The following is a 19388-nucleotide window of genomic DNA, read 5'->3' on the forward strand; positions in this document are numbered from 1 at the left end:
GCTGCCTCTGATGCATCCTCGGCATCACCTGGCAGGACAGAGTTCCAAACAACACAGTCCTGGAACGTGCTGGAATCCCTAGCATGTATGCACTGTTGAGACACCTGCGTTGGCTCGGTCGTGTCGTGAGAATGGATGATGGCCGGATCCCAAAGGATCTCCTCTATGGAGAACTCGTGCAAGGAAAGCGCCCCACAGGTAGACCACAGCTGCGATACAAGGACATCTGCAAGAGGGATCTGAAGGCCTTAGGAGTGGACCTCAACAGGTGGGAAACCCTGGCCTCTGAGTGGCCCGCTTGGAGGCAGGCTGTGCAGCATGGCCTTTCCCAGTTTGAAGAGACACTTTGCCAACAGTCTGAGGCAAAGAGGCAAAGAAGAAAGGCCCGTAGCTGGGGAGACAGACCAGGGACAGACTGCACTTGTTCCCGGTGTGGAAGGGATTGTCACTCCCGAATCGGCCTTTTCAGCCACACTAGACGCTGTTCCAGAACCACCATTCAGAGCGTGATACCATAGTCTTTCGAGACTGAAGGTTGCCAACAACAACCACGGGCCAGTTTGGAGGCCCCTGCCACCTTGCTCTACTACTCCACAGGTTTTCTCTTCCATTCACTTCCTGAGTGACTGCCCACCCAGCCTTTTTGAAAGGAAATTGAGCAGGAAAATTATTGTGGTTACTGCTGCAGGGCCAAAAGTGAAGGAGGGGGGCCCATGCATGGAAGACCATTGGTACATGTACTGTTTATTGCAAAAGTGACATACCAGCCAGGGCAGGGGCAGATCCATGGGGGGCTATGGGTACATGACCCCCCCCCCAAACTGCTTGCCAGCAGGCAAGGATACCTGCTGGGCTGGAGAGCAAAATCAGGCGCCAGGGGAGCACCCGCTGGCAAGATTGGCTGGAATGGGAGCCCAGGTCTACTCAGCCTGTAGAGCTGGGCTCCAAGGCCAGGCAGGAGCCCAGGTCTACCCACCCAGCAAACTTTGGCCATGGTCATCAAGTTGAACCTGGAGCCCAGGTCTACCCACCTGGCTGACCTAGGCTTGGGAGTTTGTAGTGCTCATGGCCTCCCCAAATACAAACACTGGATCTGACCCTGGTCCTGGAGCAATGGGACTTAGGCTGGAGCTACTCTTCATGAAGCTGAATGGCCCCTGTTTGGCTGTATATTAAGTAACAGGAGGGGCATTAGAGTAGAATAGCTCTGTCAGCTATTAATTACAACATTTGTATTTGTGTGACCAGAAGAAGGATTAAATAAGATAGCAGGGGAAAGTTTCTTTCTGGTTTCCTTTTCAAACAAAGAGACCAGTCTTATTTATCTAGCCAGTGGCCTTCATGTGTTCTGTGGTGTTTATCTGTTCTTCAGCTCAGGGACAGTGAGTTATTACCGGTGACCTATTCCAAGACTCATGCCAGTCATTTCCCACTAAACCCCACCAAACTCATCCTGCTTGCCCTAAAATCCCCTCATCTTCCCACAAATCCTAATACTGAAAGAATTTTTGGATGATTGACAGTGAATAGTATGTAGGACTGTAACATAAAAACCCTACTTAGAATCAGAGAGTCCTTAGAAGTTCTCACTTTCATGGTTGTGTGGATTTATCCCTGGAGTACCTATAGAAAGGAATGGACATCCCAGAACCAGAGCTTTGGATCCAAGGCTATTGCAAAGGATACGTAGAGACCTTGAGATAATTTATTTGCTTTGTAATTGAATCAATACTTTCCATACTTTGAGTAGGCCTCTGTGACTGTCCCACCACCACAGGAGGCAGTGCGTGCCTCATTGGCATGGCTACATTAACACAGGAAAATTGGATAAGATTGGGCCCCCAAAAGGCATTTTACATCTGAATGGGTAATGATAGGATAGAAATGTGATGATGACCTGTGTGCATCAAAGCTGCGCTGAGTTGTGGGGGAGGAACAAGAATCTCAATCCCAATCAGCCATGAATTTTTGGAAGAATCTGTTGCCAGAAGGGGCAGCTAAGCCATTGGTCTAGAGTGCCACTGCTCTGTCCCACCACTTTTCTCTCCTCCACACTTCATTTTTTACCCTCTCTTCCTTTTCGATCCAAGGAAGAAAGGCTGGTGCATCACCAGATAAAGAGCAGCAGCATTTGGCCCACTGCTTCAGGTACCTGGAGACCTTGACCTAGTCCTGCCCTCTTCCAGCATACTTTGCTTTCTCTTCTACTCTCCCATCATCATGGAGCAAAGTCCCAAAGTACTGCCATGAATTAGCATGAACAACTGTGCTCCCAGCCAGTGGTGTAGCTAAGGGGATGCAGGGGGTAGCAGTTGCACTGGGCAACAAGCTTTAGGGGGGCAACAAGCTGAGCTTGACACTAGCGGCCAAAATTGTGAAAAAAATTGGTATGTACGAATAATACCATCATGTTGTATATCATTGTAAAGATAATTTAATGCAGAATGAAATGAAACAATCTGTGTTGGAGTATCTGTATTCTGTCAAAAGTTATGGCCAATTAACCAGAAAATGAAATTACAACTGCCTTATAGAACAAAAAATGGATTTTCTTAATTCAAAACTGACCTATGAGACTGATTGCTCTGAGAGTCAATGAGATGTTATTATGATACAACATGGAATCAATATGGTGTTAATATGAGTCAGCTCTCATTTCCATGTATCTTAATATAGTTACCCTGCTAACTGAATAAAGAGGCACTTTTTCAAGTGGTACTCCTCTTGTATTTAGCAAGGGGAGGACAACTGTCCCTCTTCACCCCAGCACTGTATCTCTAACAAGGGGCACACTTTTTATTTATTTATTAAATTTGATTTCGTCATGGGGGGGCTAAAAAATCATCTTTGACCCCAGGTAGCAGACAGATGCCTCAGCTATGCCACTGGCTGGGGGGAGGCAGCAAGTAGGTGGTGAGCTTCTGGGGGGATGAGGCAGGTTTTCACTTTTTTTAAAAGCCCAGGAGTGACATCACTTCCGGTTGTGACATCACTTCCAGGGCATCATTTTGAGCTTGACACCCGGCTACACGATCATTAGCTACGCCACTGCTCCCAGCTGAACAGCCTACACCATTTTAGGTGAATTCAGTGCTTATATAAGAAGCCAAGGAGACATTTTGGCAGATGTAACATTCAGGACCAGCCTTACCCTGAAGCAACATGAAGCAATCACTTCAAACAGATTCCTGCAATTTTCATGCCTTCTCTCGCCATCTCTGTCTGCCATAAAATCATAAAGCATACAGGATGGGCGTTGGGTCATTTTGACGTTACACCAGGTTAATCTGGCACTGACAATATTTCGCTTCCAAGAAAGACTTAACTGTAGAGAGAAAATCCAAACCACTGTGCAGGGATCAAAACTGGCCTGCTGGAGGTAAGCCAAGATAAAGGCTGCAATCCTATCCACACTTACCTGGGAGTAAGCCCCACTGACCATAATAGTACTTACTTTTGAGTAGGATTGGACTTGTGGGCTGCAATCCTATATAAGCTTTCTTGGAAGTAAGGTCCATTGAACACAGTGGGACACACTTCTGAGTAAACCTACATAGGTTTGCACTATAAGTGGAGTCCATACTCAACTAAGGCTTAACCCTAGAGCCAGATACAAACCCAGAAACAGAACCTGTTACCAGTGCCAGTATAGGGTTCAGGCTTCAAGCTGCAAATAACAGGGATTGTCTTTTATTCTGCTCATGATACAGTCTCCACCTTCTGAGCTCCCCTGGCTTCCACATCTCTGGAATTTCCAAGAGGCCTAGTGGGTAGAGTTCAATTCCTACATTGCACTTTGTACCAATTAACCACTGATCTCCTGAACTATTTTGGCTGCTAGACTTGCCATGTTTTCCAGAACAGGGCTTCTGGTGCTCTTGCAGCACTGTGGCAGGCGGACATTCAACAGGGGCAGCTTCGCTCCCACAGGATGGCAGGCAGGCAGGCATTCAACGGGGGCAGCCTCGCCCCCACAGGATGGCAGGCAGGCATTCAACGGGGGCAGCCTCGCCCCCACAGGACGGCAGGCAGGCAGGCACTCAACGGTTGCAGCCTCGCCCCACAGGACGGCAGGCAGACAGGCACTCAACGGGTGCAGCCTCACCACCACCCACACACACACCCCCACTGCGCCCTGTTGAACAACTCCGCTCCAGTTGAACGCCTGCCTGTCGCGCTGCTGCCGCGTTAAACGCACAGCACCCGCTTGGGTCGAGAAGCCGAAAGCGCTTTTCGCCCTGCCAAATGCGAACTAGAACTTGCTACGCGCTCAAAGCCCCGGCATGGGAACCGGGCCCTGGCGACTGCCACCCCCAGCGGCCCTGCAGGGCTCAGCGTCTGCGGGGGTGCAGCTCAGAAGCGCGTGGCTGGACTGTCAAGCGCCGCTGGCAGGGAGGGGGGACGGGAGCGCGATCGCGCAGCTCTCCCTCCGCCCGCAGGGCACATTCCCGCTGGGAACAATGGAGCCAAGAGGGAGAGAGCGAGGGCGAGCCGACAAAACAAAGGAGCGGGGCTGGCTGGGCGGGGACTGCGCGCTCCGCTCCGCCCCGCCCCGCGCCAGGCAGCCCCACACGCTGCTCCTCCGCGGCTCTGTCGGCGTCCCCAGCCGCGAGAGGGGCTCTCCAGGAGGGCAGCGGCGGCAGCAGCTCCAGCGCTGGAGAGCCCCGCGGGGAAGGCTCCCCTGCGCTGCGCCAAGCTGCCTGGGCGGCTGTGCGCCTTTCCGCGCAGGGGATCCTCGCTCGCCGTTGCCAGGGAGCCGGCAGGAGACAAAAGCTCTTTGTGAGCAGCTGCGGTGGCGGCTCCGTCTCCCTGGGAAAGCCGAGCGGGGGGCCGGCGGAGGCGGATGGGCTGAGAAGAACCTCGCTCCTCCTGCCCTGGCTGTGGGCTGGGCTGGGCTGGGCGGAGGGGTCGCCGCGCTCGCCTTGACATGCGGCGGCGCTCCTGCTCCTCCTCCTACCTGCGCCTGGGTCACGGCCGCCGCGCCTCCTCCTCCTCCAGCTCCTCCAGCTGTCGCCTCCACCGGATCCCCCCCGGAGGCGACCCAGCGAGCCTCTCCGCTGAGCCTGCCCTCCCAGCGCGGGGCGAGGGGCCGCCGCCTGCGGTGCGAGGATGTGGGTCCCGCTCTTGGCTCTCCTGACGGCGGGGCTCGTCTCCCTGCCCAGATGCCCGCGAGGTCCCGGCCCCTTCCTGGGGGCAGCAGCTCGCCTGCTCGCAGCAGCCGTGCCAGGCTGGTGCCAACGCCGTAAGTTGGTTGGGGTTTTCCCTTTTTGAGGGGGGGGGGGAATCCGGCTAGTACACGTGCATATGGAATAAGTTGCACCTGACTCTGGTGGCTGTGCACTTACCTGGGAGGAAGCCCCTTTAAAACCAAAGGGGGACTTCTGCCTACATCTTGATGCTTGGGAATAAGCCCCGTTGCGTTGTATGGGACTTCCACCTAGTAATCATGCTCAATATCCCCACCCTAAGCAGTTTTGTGGGCATCCTTAGTTGTTGTCTTCAAAATATGGGTTTCAGTCAGTGGTTCCCAAACTGTGAGCCGTGGCTCCCTCCAGGGAGCCATGAAAACCAGCCAGGGGGGTCACGGAAACATCATGAAAAACCTGCCACCCTCTACAGTGTATAGGATTGTAGCCCTAATGGGGAGCCATGGCCAATGGCCCAGTAGGTTAAGGCAGTCACCAGTCAAAAAATTTTGGGAACTGCTGGGTTAGCTCCAGCTGCCAAGGTGTTTTTCTCTTCAAAGAAAGTTTCTACCTGCCTGGAGCTCTTCATTTGATGTGTATTTGAGACAAAGAGGACAAGAGTTATTTTACATAAGTAGAAATGAGAGGAGAGGGAGTGAGTTACTTTGTAGGTTGCAATCCTGTGCACCCTTAATAATGAGTAAAGTTCCATTCAGCTTATTGGGACTTCCTGGGTCTTCCCTGGCTTGAGTCTTACCTCTGTGGTGGACTCAGTGAGTGATCTTGGGTAAGCAACTCTCCGCCTCAGTTTCCCACCTGCAATATGGGCATAATCATGCTCTTTCAATGTACAGGGTTCTTGTAAGAATTACATCAGGGTAGCACACATGAAATGCTTTGCACACTCAAAGTGCTATTCAGATGGTTATGATTATTGGGTGTACATATGCTTGAGCTGCTGAGTGCGTGTCCCAGAGAGGGATTTCAGAAATTAGGATGGGGTCATGACCCTTCAACTCTGATTGCCCTGTGACAGCTGTTAAACCACAGTAAATAGTGCCTTCACTTCTTTTACTGGTGAGTTGCATGCCTGCAGGTGCCTTCAGGTGCAGCTGGTCCAGCTTTCAAGTCCACATGATGCAAAGCTTTGTGTGGGTAACGAATTGATTCCTGTGTAAGTCCAGAGAAGAGTATGGCCTTTGTCTGTGTCTCTTTGCTCTAGCAAGTGTTGCATGCTGGCAAAGAGCATTTCAAGGGGGAGTCTATTATTCTCACATTGGACAGAGTGAAGCCCAGAGGAGCAGCAGCTCATAAACAGGACGAGAGTGTAAGATTTTTCCATTCGTTGTATTTAGCCAGTTGCACAGCCAGGATCTCTGAGAGCTAATGAGCAGTAGTTTCTGACTTTATTTTTTTTTCTACCCTTTTTCTGAAATAACAATAAGGGAAGTGGTGCAATAAAAGTCTGGGTGGGATTTGGCTGAAACAATTGTGCAGTGTCCGTTCCAAAGATGGAAAATAGGTAGATGATATTTCCCTCGGATCCATTCTGATTAATGTAAGAATAGACAGACTTTAATGTTGTACAGTCTTTGTCACTCAGGACAGAAAGGTAAGTTCAGTTCTCAGCTATGGAGAACCCAGGGCTGGTAACAAAATAAAATATTTTGTCACTGTGATGAGGGTAGCCTTAACTGCAGATGAGTTCCTACATGCTTTTTCACTTCCGGTGTACATCTTCAAACATAACTTCACTGACCACCAGCCCACACACAAGCACCAACAAGCTCCTGGGACATGGACTATGAAACTGCATAAATTGTACTGGATGCCTCTATGACTTCATAATGCTTGTAATTACCTCTGTTTACCAGAACCATGAAAATGGTGCTCTTGGAAATGTTGTACCTTAGGTTTGATCTCCTGTACCAATGTGATGTAATGGATAAAGTATTGGGTTTGGACTTAATGGGGATCCACGTTTTGAAATCTTGTTTGCCTGGGAATGTCATTTACTGAGTTGCCATCAGCAAGCCATTGCCTCTCAGCCTAATTCATTTCACAGAGTTCTAGTGGGGGGGGGGGAGGGGGGAATTAGAGAAGAATTGAAATGGTTTCTATACAGTGACAAAAAATAGAGAAATAAGCTTAAGAACTTAACTGCACAAATGCCTACATAGAGTTGTCCTAACTGTTTCAGTGAAATATTGTGATCTGCACAGGTGACGGACAGCATTAATGTGTGAATTTAAGAGGTGATCAATTTGAAATCAATGGAAAATACATTGCTGGCAGGGAAGGTCCAAATGTATGCCTTTAGACCAGGGGTATCCAAACTCCAGCCTGTGGGCCAGATGCGGCCAGTGGTGAGCTTCCTCCATCCGGCCCACAGGCAAGTCCTGTAATCCTCTGGAGGTGAGGGGAGCTCTGCTCCTTTGGAGGATGTTCTGAGGGCCAGGAAGGATGCACGGATCCCCCCCCCCCCCGTGTTTGAAAGTGTTTTATGAACTGGTTTGAATTCATTCATTCATTCATATAAGTTCTGTCTCTAATATATTCATTTATGTAAATATGGCTCCCCTTCCCAAAACTTCCTTCTATAAGATCCTATCCAAAGCTTCCTTCCCCTCTAAAAGAAAGCATGCACTTCAAAGGGCAGTACATCAAGCAGGAGGAAGTGGAGAGAAGGACAGAAACCATGAAAGATGACCAGATCTTCCTGCACTGAGGTGGGACCTACCATCCCTTCTTACAGGTTCTATAAGATCCAGGTTCTATAAGGACCCACTTCTTAGGTTATAAGATCCTATCCAAAGCTGCTGTCAGATCTTCTGACCTTTTTGTGCCTATAGCCTCTAGTGTGTAGATAATGAAGAAGATATATCCTAATTCAGGGGTTCAACTCATTGAATGCTCCCCCTAAGCCTTGACTTGTGGACTGCAACTCAGCACCCCAAAATCGAAAGGGCGAGGACAAGCTTGCGTAATTGGGAGCGGCTTGAGTTTCTGACTGTATCTGAATCACATACTTGTAAAATAAGAAATCTTTGGTTTGGGCAAAGGGTAATCAAAGCTTTGGTCTTCTATAGAGCAAGTTCCGATCCTGGTGACCCTGGAAGCAGTACAAAATCACTTCCGGAGCCAGACAAGCTGAATTTCTGGCTACTTTTATCTCTTGATCCTTAGTGCAAGCTGTTTGGAAATCTTACGTATGATACTGTGCAGGAGCCATTCTTTCAATTGAACTATCCCATTTATGTGATTGTAGTAATATAGAATAATGCATGGGCTATCATCAGCTTCCAGATGAGCCTGGTTTGTATAAAGATGCCCGTGTGCACACAATATTAGTATTGAGCACAGAGGCTAATTCAGTTTGCTGAATTAAATTGTAGTTCTTGTTACTAGAGACGATTAAGAGTGGCATTCAGTTGCTTATCTTCATTTTTATTTCTTGACCTAGACAAGGACTCAATTAATTTTAGCTGTTTGTGAGCTCAGATATATTCCTACGCATTGAGTCTGTGCCAGGTTTCAGCCTGGAGTTAATTAAATAGTCAAATGTCTCACAATTTACAGTGTAATGTGTACTTCAATGACATTTGCTCAGTACTGTTAATGGGGATCACTTTTTTTTTTTTTGTCTTAGCTGACCCATGTGTTTTTGTTTTATGTTTGGTCTGGCTTTTTGAACTTTAAGCAAACCCAGTTCCAAGTAATTTCAGTATTAGTCCAATCAAAAAATGGTATTCCAGATTGATGAACCACATCAGTGCGCTGTGATCAGTGTGTGTCATCTTTCCTCTCTCTATGCTCTTCTGTTGATACTGGCTAATCCTCTACTTAAGCGTCTTGCTCACGTGGCTGAGGAGAAACAGTTTGAAAACATGATTTCATTGTGTCTTTCAGCTTGCTGTTATGGGTGCTCTGCTGTAAAACCCCTCTTGATTAGACACAGTCTGATATTCTTTTCTCCTTTACAGTTGAATTGTACAAAGGGGCTTCAGAGAAAGAGCAACTGTTACCCTGCACATGCCCGATCTTGGCTGATCTCAGAAGCTAAGCAAGGTTAGGTCTGGTTAGTACTTGGATGGGAGACCGCCTGGGAATACTGGGTGCTGTAGGCTTATACCATAGTCTTTTGAGACTGAAGGTTGCCAACCATGGCAGAGATGGGGGAATGCTGGTAGGTGACATTTGGGCACTGATCAAGGGCTCATTTCTTCTCAGAGGTACTACCTGGCTATACTGACCCCTGAACCTTCTGAACTGGTGGCAGTGTCCAGTGCACCATTAGGCCCAGTAAGGTGCCCATCCCTCTTTTATATGGATGATATAAACAATTTTAATTTAGCTAGGGGCCACACCCAGAAACTTGCAAGCAAAGTCTTGTGCATGCAAAGAGATACATGTGAATTCTTTCTCTGCCAGAACAGCTTTGGATGTCGTGCAGAATTGAGATCATGAGTGTTTCCACTTCGTTTGCATTTCCATGTTATTCACATAGCATCAGCAGGAGAACTTGCATATCTTCTTGGAACCCTGGAAAAAGAAGTTGCTCAGGTCCAATGAGTACAAGCAGAAGATCTCAACCATGAGGCATTGTGTGTATCCAGCATCTCTTTCAGCTGAACCTCCAACTGCTATGTATGCCATGGAAGTGCAATTGGAACAGGTGCTGTGCTTATACCCTAATGTTGCACACCTAGTGGTTGACTGCTTAGTTTGAATGAGATGCCAGGTGCTTCCAGTGCCACATGGCTGAGTTCGCCTTGACCCAGACAGTTCATTTTTTGATTGGGTCTCATGCATATCTTATTGTTACATTGAAGCCACAGTGGAAGTCATTTTAAGTGTGATTCAGTCATGATTAAGTCATGATTAAGTGTGTAATACTTAAAAAGTGGGACATAAGTGTACCTCTGTAGAAATAAGCATGGCTTTAGTGATGAAAGAGTTGCAAGAGGCTAGATGGAGGGGAAAACCCTGCATTAATTGTGTTTTTACATGATATATTTTGTAAGCTAAGAAGTGGCTGGCACCTGATTTAAATTCTTGGATTGGAATTAGCCCTGTAAATGGTCTTGGGACACCCCTCCTGAACGAATCAGATTAGGAGATTAGACAGGCTACTGCAGAGTAACATGGAATGGCAAAGTCTAACCGTGGAGCAAGGCTCAGAGACAATTCTATGTATGTGAGAAGTATGTAAATACTTTCACGTGTGGAATGTTGACCTGTATACAACTCTCTGCCCCCATATTGCTCCGTGCCACCTCATGATTGATGGCCATTTGTTTGCCCTAACTTGCTGACCCCACAAATGTGGCTTCGTGACCCCATTAGGGTCACAATCCCAAGGTTGAAGAACACTGGCATGACTGTTTATAGGTTATAGTCCATTTCATCAACTGCACAAAGTAACCTTGGTAGTCATGCAAGTGCACCGAGGAAGAAAATGAAAACTGCAGAGTCAACTGCAAAGGGCCTGGTCTTGTAGCCAGCTTAAATGTATACAAGATGAGCACAGTGACAATTTGGTGCACATCAGACAGCAGATGTGGGGGGCACTCATCTCTATCTGCCTACCTCCCTTCACTGCTCCTTTTTCTGCTTCCATTCAATGATTGAACAGGAAGAAGAATGGAGGGAAAGATAGTGCTGAAGGTGGAGTTAGAGCTGCCATTTTCAATCTTTTTCAGCTCACGGCATACTGTCAAGGCACTAAAATTGTCAAGGCACACTCCCAGTTTTTTTACTTACATTAAATTACTACATTACAATTAATTTTTAACTAATATAATTAATACAATTAAATCATTACATGACAAAGGGCACAATCCTAACCAGGTCTACTCGGAAGTAAGTCCTATTTTGTTCAATGGGGCTTACTCTCAGGAAAGTGTGGTTAGGATTGCAGCCAAAGGCTAGGGGGGGAATGTGCCTGTAGGACTTGCTTCTGAGTAGACATGCCTAGGATTGGGCTTTTGGTTGCACTCTTTTTTCTCAAATACAGGAGCAGGCAATTGGCACTTCTCTCTCCTCCTCTCCCCCATCCCACCCCACCCCCTCCCACAGGCACATTCCCCCCTCTTCTCGTAATTGCAGTTAGCACCTCTCCTACTATCCCTCCCCTCACTGGTCCACACCTTCCAAAGGTCCAGAATCATTTGCCTCACATTCCCCCCAATTGCCTAATCCTGTTTTTCCGAAAAAGTATGACCAAAAGCCCAATCCTAGGCATGTCTACTCAGAAGTAAGTCCCATTATAGTCAGTGGGGCTTACTCCCAGGAAAGTGGGGCTAGGAGAGGATCCTGAGAGCTCAGCCCAGACATGTCTACTCAGAAGTAAGTCCCATTCTAGTCAATGGGGCTTACTCCCAGGAAAGTGTGGATAGGATTGTGGCCTAACACCCCTCCTCTAAAAGGCAAGGCAGGAGGGTCCCTTTGGGGAGCTGCAGGCAACTGTGGCAAGGAAAAGGGCTTTTGTGGCTGCTGGCCTCAGCAGACTCCCTGGCTTCCTACCTACTTGCCCTTCACCTGCTCCTTTTTCTGCTGCTGCCGCATGATGGTCAAACCAGCTGCTTCTCCCGCCTGAGGCTGCTGTCTATATCTTCTGGCCCTGCGGCACACCCGACCGAGGCTGCCTCACGGCACACTAGTGTGCTGCGGCACAGTGGTTGAAAACCGCTGAGTTAGAGAGTGTGAGGAATAGTGGCTTGTGCATCATCTGTTAAGGAGGGGGCATTTGGCATACCATTTCAGGAACTGGGGTTTGGGGCTGGCCCTGTATGTAAGTACAAGAATCAGAAGCGTAGTATTGGATGAGAGAAACCTGGCTTGGCAGCAACATGTCTGCAGAAGAATCTAGATGACTTAGATCCCAAGCCTATCCTTTTCCTACTCTACCAATGCAACAGTGCCCCTTGTGCACACACTGCCTCCTGCAGCAGGGGGCAGTCCCAGATGTGTCCCCTGGATAAGGGAACCTGAGGTTAAACTTTTAGTGCCAGATCAAGTCTACTTGGATCTGTGCCACGTGGACCCAGGAAAGTGGGTTAAGGCCCGGAAGTGAGATAGGACATTGGCACTGCTGCTGATAACGTCCCCTTCCAGCCCTTCCTTGCCTCCCTCCAGGAGGAGGACTTACCAGCTCTGGGAGAGGGGCTTACCAGCTCTGGGAGATATGGAGAAACTGCTGGTGGGCCTCTACTCACTGCCTGCAGCAGCAGCCCGGCTGCTCCAAACTGTGTGCTGCATTTTGCAACAGCAGTAAAAGACTGAATGCTAGTTCCGGCAGTATAAGGCCCACATAGGATTGAGCTGTCCATGGAACACAAACTGAATACATACCGGTAGTGCGCTGGAGTTGCAAAACAAGCGAGTAGAATTGTGAATTTCATGAATGGACATAAAGTCCAGATCATGAAAAGTTAGACTGTAGTTCCACTCTATTCTGTACTAGCCAGACTTCATTTGGAATGCTGGGTCCAGTTTTGGGCACTATGTGTTAAGAAGGACATTGATGAGGTGGAGCAAGTTCAAAGGAGGACCAGATAAGAATTTCCTAACTGTTAAAGCTGTCCAGCACTGGGTCTTCTTTTCGCAGTAGTGGGCTCTTCCTTGGTGGAGGTTTTCAAGCAGAGGCTGGACAGCCACCTGTCAGGGATACTATAGCAGTTATCTATGCTAGGCAAGGGGTTGGTCTAGACTACCTCCAAGGTTCCTTCCAGCTCTAGCTTCATAAGTTCATTAACTCTGTAATGTTATTAAATAACCATTGACTCAGCCAAGATTTGCAGAAATGGTGTTGAGCCTCATTATAATTTAGTTGATTCTTGCTCTGATCTCCTTTTGAAATTTTTGCTGTTGAAGAATTGTCACTTTAAAGGTCTGCAGAAAAAAAGAATCCAGCAAATTTCCCCAGAAATGAAGTGCTGCAGAAAACATAGAACAGAAAATAAAACCTTGAGTTGCTCATGTGAACAAGCTACAGTGTACAATTAGGAAACGTTCCATGTTCCAGGAAGTTGGGCAACAGCATCTGGCTTCTCTCCCTAACCCCTCATCTGTTGCTTTGCTTTTCCATCTTAGAGGTAAATTGACTTGTATTGTTCACTAATAGTACTGAATGGAAGAACAGAGCTCTGCTGTTCTAGCCCTGTTTCTCTTTAATAGTGTGTGATCTGGAAGCAAGCCACTTCTCAGAATAAATGGAAATGGACTGATTATCTGTAAATCTTATGAATTGCTTTTTTTTGCACAAGTAAATAAGCTAACAACAGGCTGGTTGCATGAAAAGTAGTGAGAGAAAATAAGCACATGTATGTGTACAAGTTCAGCTAATTATTCACTGTTCTTCTTGTCAGCATACTTTAAAGGAAGGCAGATTTAGGGTCAATCAGCAAGTACAACATAACGTTAAAGCAGGACTCTGAGGCTGTCAGTTCCAGAATAAATGCTCTTCAAGTACTGATAAAGAGATCTGCTTTACTGTCCAGCAACAAAAGCTCTCTTGTTCGGTGACTTTTACCAAAGGATAATTGCAGTTTGGCTAAGCTAACTGAAACAAATACCTGATAGGAGGACTGAGAACCTCAGCTAGTGAAACTGGCCAAAAGAATGCACTTTACCAAAAAGCATGGCTTATTCTAAACGGTTGTGGTGGAAGTTATCAAATTAAATGCATTTAATAGCAAATATAAAATCTGGGGTGCCTGCACTCCTTTCATCAGTGGTGTGTTAGTGCCTTTGTTAGGGTGGAATCTATGTTTAGTAGCAGACTAAAGTTCAACAATAAGCTATGTGTCGTGTGTGAATTAATCATTATCTAATGTTAAAGTTCATTGGACTTGGTAAAGAGCTCGTTTGTTCGATAGGCTTAATAATTCAAGTCCTGGTTATTTGGGATGAGTGCTGGAATTCGGAGTCATCCAAGGAAACAGATTGGCAGAATGGATAGACAAAAGGAAGAACTTCACATTGGACCTAATCTTTGAAATTCGCCATCATGGGATGTGATGATGGCTTGGGGGGGGGGGAATTAGATGAATTGATGGAGGAAAAGTCTTTCAGTGGCTGCTAGTCATGATGATGGCATACTACCAGCAGGATGTACGTGGCTGAATTGCAGCTGAGCAGTGGACACCCTAGAGACATTATATTGGCTGCTGTGGAAACAGGATGCTGGGGTAGATGGGCCTTTGGTCTGATCCAGCAGAGCTCTTCTTATGTTCTTAATTTTTGGTAGAAGGGTTATCCTATCCAGGCTAGGTGAAGCAATGTAAATCCCCCAGCGCTGATGGATTGATTATAGGAGGTTTCAGAGGTGCCATGCTTAGTGCAAATAACAGCCCAGTCCTAATCTGTGCTGAAATAGGCAAGCCAGCTGGTCTGCTGTGTCTCCAGTGTGGGGTTGGGGCTGACTGTGGTGCAACCTGGAGCAAGAGGAATCTATTCTCTTTATCCTGGGTAATTTGGCAGTGACCTGAATGGGACCAATCAGATCTGTACCACCTAAAGAGTTGGCCCAGATCTGAGCAGCCCAGTGCTAGACTGGGCCTCCAGGGAAGGACCCAGCCTGCCCTCCCCCCACCCCAGAATGCCCTTTTTCTGCCTTCCCCCCATCCTCCCCAGTGCCAGCTACTCACCACTGCTGTGAACTCACCAGTTCTAGATTTGCTCCAGCATGGGTAGGCTAGGGTGCATCCTTGTACTGACCTCTGTGACTCACAAGGAAGGGCAAACGTGCCTTAAATGTATATAATGAAATTGTTCTATGCTGACATATTCTTCCCACCTACTGAGATCTTCTATTGTGACTCTATTCTGTGTATTTTCATTTAAAGGAAGTTAACTTAGGACCCAATCCTATCCAACTTTCCAGCACCAGTGCAGCTGTAGTGCAGCCCCGAGATAAGGGAACAAATGTTCCCGTACCTTGAAGAGGTCTCTGTGACTGATTCAACCACAGGATGCAGCGCATGCTCCATTGGCACAGCTGCACTGGCACTGGAAAACTGGATAGGATTGGGCCCTTAGTGTGCACATGGAAGAAGCCTTTCTCTAATGGGTTCCCAAATGTGGAACTTCCTTTTGCAGGGGATCCTAGGAGCTTCCCCTCTTCCAACATTACAGAGGTTATTAATCATCTATTTTGTGAGGCATTTTACCTTCTAGCTGTTTTTTGGATGTTGTCTCACAGCTGTGATATGTATTTGTTTTTAGATTTTTTTGATTGCTTTTATATTTGATGGTGCCATGAAGCCATCCTAAGAGAAGGCAGGGTATCGAAAAATAATAAAACAATAAATAATTAATAAAAATTTTAATTTGGGGGGAAAGGAGGACCTGGTTATCATATGCCAGTTCTAGAGAGACATGAAATGGACATGGCAGACAGAGTGCATGTACTGATGTTAACAATGTGGTAGTCTGTGCAAGGCATAGGGTACATAGGAAGCTGTCTTTGACTAAATCAGACCATCTAGCATTGTCTGCACTGACTGACTATGGCTCTTTGGGGTTTTGCATAGGAAGCTTTCCCAGCTCTGCTTTTGCTTTACTGCTGAACTTCTGCCTCCCAAAAGGGAAATGGGGCAGATCTTGCTATGCATCAGAATTAATCCCTTTCTGAGGTTGCATAGTTAAGTCCAGAAAAAATTGTCCTGATGAGCATTCATTCTTGAAGTTGCCTAGTGGTAGGAAGGGGGTAGGCTAGGTTGGGGGTGTTAAACATAAGGCTGTCTGGTCAGATGCACCCCCGGGAGCTCTTTATCCAACCCCTGTGAAAATTGAACTCTCCAAGTGTCACCCATTCAGCAGTGCCGCTTCTGCAGAGGCTCTGGGAGAGAGAGAAGAAAGGAGGCCTAGAAGGCAAGGAGTTCTACAGAAGAAGGTGTAGACCAAGAGCAATGAGAGAGATGCTGCTGAGATGCTGGGAGAGCCCAGTTATCACATGGGCATCACTTCACAGACCACATCTTAGCTGCTGAGCTGCCATGACACTGCGGCAGAAACAGTGCTGCTGAAAGGGTGGCCAGCATTATGGCAGACAGAGTGCATGTACTGATGTTAACAATGTGGTAGTCTGTGCAAGGCACTTTTTTTCTTCTGTCATTTGTAGCTATTGAGTTTCTATGTGAGAACAGAGTGCCTATTTCTGACGACTGTCTGCTTAATGAAATCACTCTCTGTTTAATGTCACTTCTGCCCGTCGACAGACACCATGAATGCTGTTCGGCCCACTATATGAAAGGGGTTTGACACTCCTGGTCTTGCTTGTAGTGGTGTGGGAGAGGGAGGTCCAGTGCTTGGTGCACTTGGTAGTTCCAGCTGATGGAACTTGGCAAGATTTTTGCTGTGGCTGCTGAAGCCCATTGAGAGAGTCTTCTTTCTATTTATTATTCCCACTGTGGGCAGTGTGTCATCCGTAACTTTATCCCAAACAACCTGATTGGCCACAGCCACAATGGCAAACTGTTCACCTTTTTCAAGAAAGCTTGTTCTGTTTTGCTGAGATTTTTTTGAATGGGCTTTTCAAGTCTGAAGGAAGTAAAAAGTTTTTGAGGACATTTATGTGGCAGTTAGGAAAGGAAGACTTTGACTAAATGAGAATTACTTGATCCGTCCTTGCAAAGTAATCTCCAGACATGCTGGAGAAGTGTTAGTTTTTGTTTCTGGGGTGCTTTTGCCAGTCTTGTAGCATTTAGTCCTAGCATCTAGTCACTTAAAAGAAAATTGCTTTATATGTCATCGTTACTAAAATACAGGTTGAGACTCATTATTCGCGAGGGTTCCATTCCTGAGACCTCCGCGATTAAAAAAAATTTGCGTAGATCTAAACCGGAACCGGAAATGACATTTTTTGTAAATTTTATGCAGATTGCATAAATTTACGCAATTTGCGTAAGTACATTTGTAAGTTACGCAAATAACGTTAGATTCTACCATTTGGATATGCAAATTAACTAAGACATAGGCAAATAGCGCTGCAGCCTAAACCAACATTTGGGCAGCCTATAGAAATTTACATTTAAATAGAAACCACCCAGGACAAAGGAAGAGGACCACAGGCAGGTGTTAAAAATATGAACAGTTTAACTTTACAGGTGCTGTACTGTAAATACTGTACTGTAACATGCCTCATTAAAATATGCAAACAGTTGCTAATTTTTTCCCCAATTTTGCGCCCAACCTCAGTTGAAGACATCCCACTTTTCACCATGTCCAGGATTTTGATCTTCTCACTAAGCATCTGACGTGCCCTCTTCCCTGTACCCTTTGTGGTACTGGTACTGCTTTCAGCACCTGGTTGCTTTTTGAAGCCATTTTTGTTCTTTCACAGGGTGGGTTCTGCCTATCTCTGTGCAAAATCACCAGCACCAGATAGAAGAGTTGTGAATTGGTGGGCGGAGCTTTGTCTGTTTACCAAACGGCCTCCACCTTAGTGTTCGGGGACTGCCAGCACAACCCTGTGCATGTCTACTCTGAAGTAAATGCCATTTTTTTCAATGGTGCTTACTCCCAGGAAAGTGTATAGGATTGCAGGAGGGCAATCCTAATTGCAGGGCAGGAGGTCTGGCTCAGTTGGTAGAGCTGCCGCCTTATATGCCTGAAGATCTGAAGCTGCCAGTTTGAAACAACCGGAAGTACCCGAGAACTGACGACACGCTGATATACTGATAAGCTGACCCTCGGTGGCAGAGAGGAGTTGCCCTCAAGTGGAGCGTGGGAGGAGAAGGACCAGAGAGAGACCAGACTGGGAAGGAATCCAGCTGGACAAGGAGTTCTATGAAAGACTAGAACTATTCAATTGTAAAAATCCCTACAGGGGTTTAGAACAGCCTGCCTACATAAACCGCCTTGGATTAAAGTCTGAGGAGAAATCTGATGACCAAAGAAAGGCAGTATATAAATACCTGTATAAATATAAATAAATTGCAGGCTGAAACTGCCAAACTGCCTCCACCTTAGTGTTTGGGGACTGCCAGCACAACCCTGTGCATGTCTACTCTGAAGTAAATGCCATTTTCTTCAATTGTGTTTACTCCCAGGAAAGTGTATAGGATTGCAGGCTGCATCTGAACCTGTACCCTACTGTATGCAGAATTTTGTTCTATTAAAAAATGCTCCTTAAGGTGCTTGTGTACTGTAACTTTTTAAAAACATTTGAGGGGGATGGGGGCTACAACATAAGAACATAAGAACAGCCCCACTGGATCAGGCCATAGGCCCATCTAGTCCAGCTTCCTGTATCTCACAGCGGCCCACCAAATGCCCCAGGGAGCACACCAGATAACAAGAGACCTCATCCTGGTGCTCTCCCCTACATCTGGCATTCTGACTTAACCCATTCCTAAAATCAGGAGGTTGCGCATACACATCATGGCTTGTACCCCATAATGGATTTTTCCTCCAGAAACTCGTCCAATCCCCTTTTAAAGGCGTCTAGGCTAGACGCCAGCACCACATCCTGTGGCAAGGAGTTCCACAGACCGACCACGCGCTGAGTAAAGAAATATTTTCTTTTGTCCGTCCTAACCCGCCCAACACTCAATTTTAGTGGATGTCCCCTGGTTCTGGTATTATGTGAGAGTGTAAAGAGCATCTCCCTATCCACTCTGTCCATCCCCTGCATAATTTTGTATGTCTCAATCATGTCCCCCCTCAAGCGTCTCTTTTCTAGGCTGAAGAGGCCCAAACGCCGTAGCCTTTCCTCATAAGGAAGGTGCCCCAGCCCCGTAATCATCTTAGTCGCTCTCTTTTGCACCTTTTCCATTTCCACTATGTCTTTTTTGAGATGCGGCGACCAGAACTGGACACAATACTCCAGGTGTGGCCTTACCATCGATTTGTACAACGGCATTATAATACTAACCGTTTTGTTCTCAATACCCTTCCTAATGATCCCAAGCATAGAATTGGCCTTCTTCACTGCCGCCGCACATTGGGTCGACACTTTCATCGACCTGTCCACCACCACCCCAAGATCTCTCTCCTGATCTGTCACAGACAGCTCAGAACCCATCAGCCTATATCTAAAGTTTTGATTTTTTGCCCCAATGTGCATGACTTTACACTTACTGACATTGAAGCGCATCTGCCATTTTGCTGCCCATTCTGCCAGTCTGGAGAGATCCTTCTGGAGCTCCTCACAATCACTTCTGGTCTTTACCACTCGGAAAAGTTTGGTGTCGTCTG

General features: G+C 46.9%; 1 protein-coding gene across 1 annotated transcript in view; it reads left to right on the top strand.

The window, feature by feature from the left end:
* The first annotated feature begins 5109 nt into the window (after window positions 1-5109).
* Window positions 5110-19388, top strand: part of ITGB8 (integrin subunit beta 8) — a 58757-nt gene continuing 44478 nt past the window's right edge. The window contains exon 1 of the mRNA XM_066629068.1: window positions 5110-5242. Coding sequence (XP_066485165.1) covers window positions 5110-5242 — 133 coding nt within the window. The remainder of the gene's footprint in view (window positions 5243-19388) is intronic.

Source organism: Tiliqua scincoides, chromosome 5 (assembly GCF_035046505.1).
Source record: "Tiliqua scincoides isolate rTilSci1 chromosome 5, rTilSci1.hap2, whole genome shotgun sequence".
In the NCBI taxonomy this organism is placed as follows: domain Eukaryota; kingdom Metazoa; phylum Chordata; class Lepidosauria; order Squamata; family Scincidae; genus Tiliqua; species Tiliqua scincoides.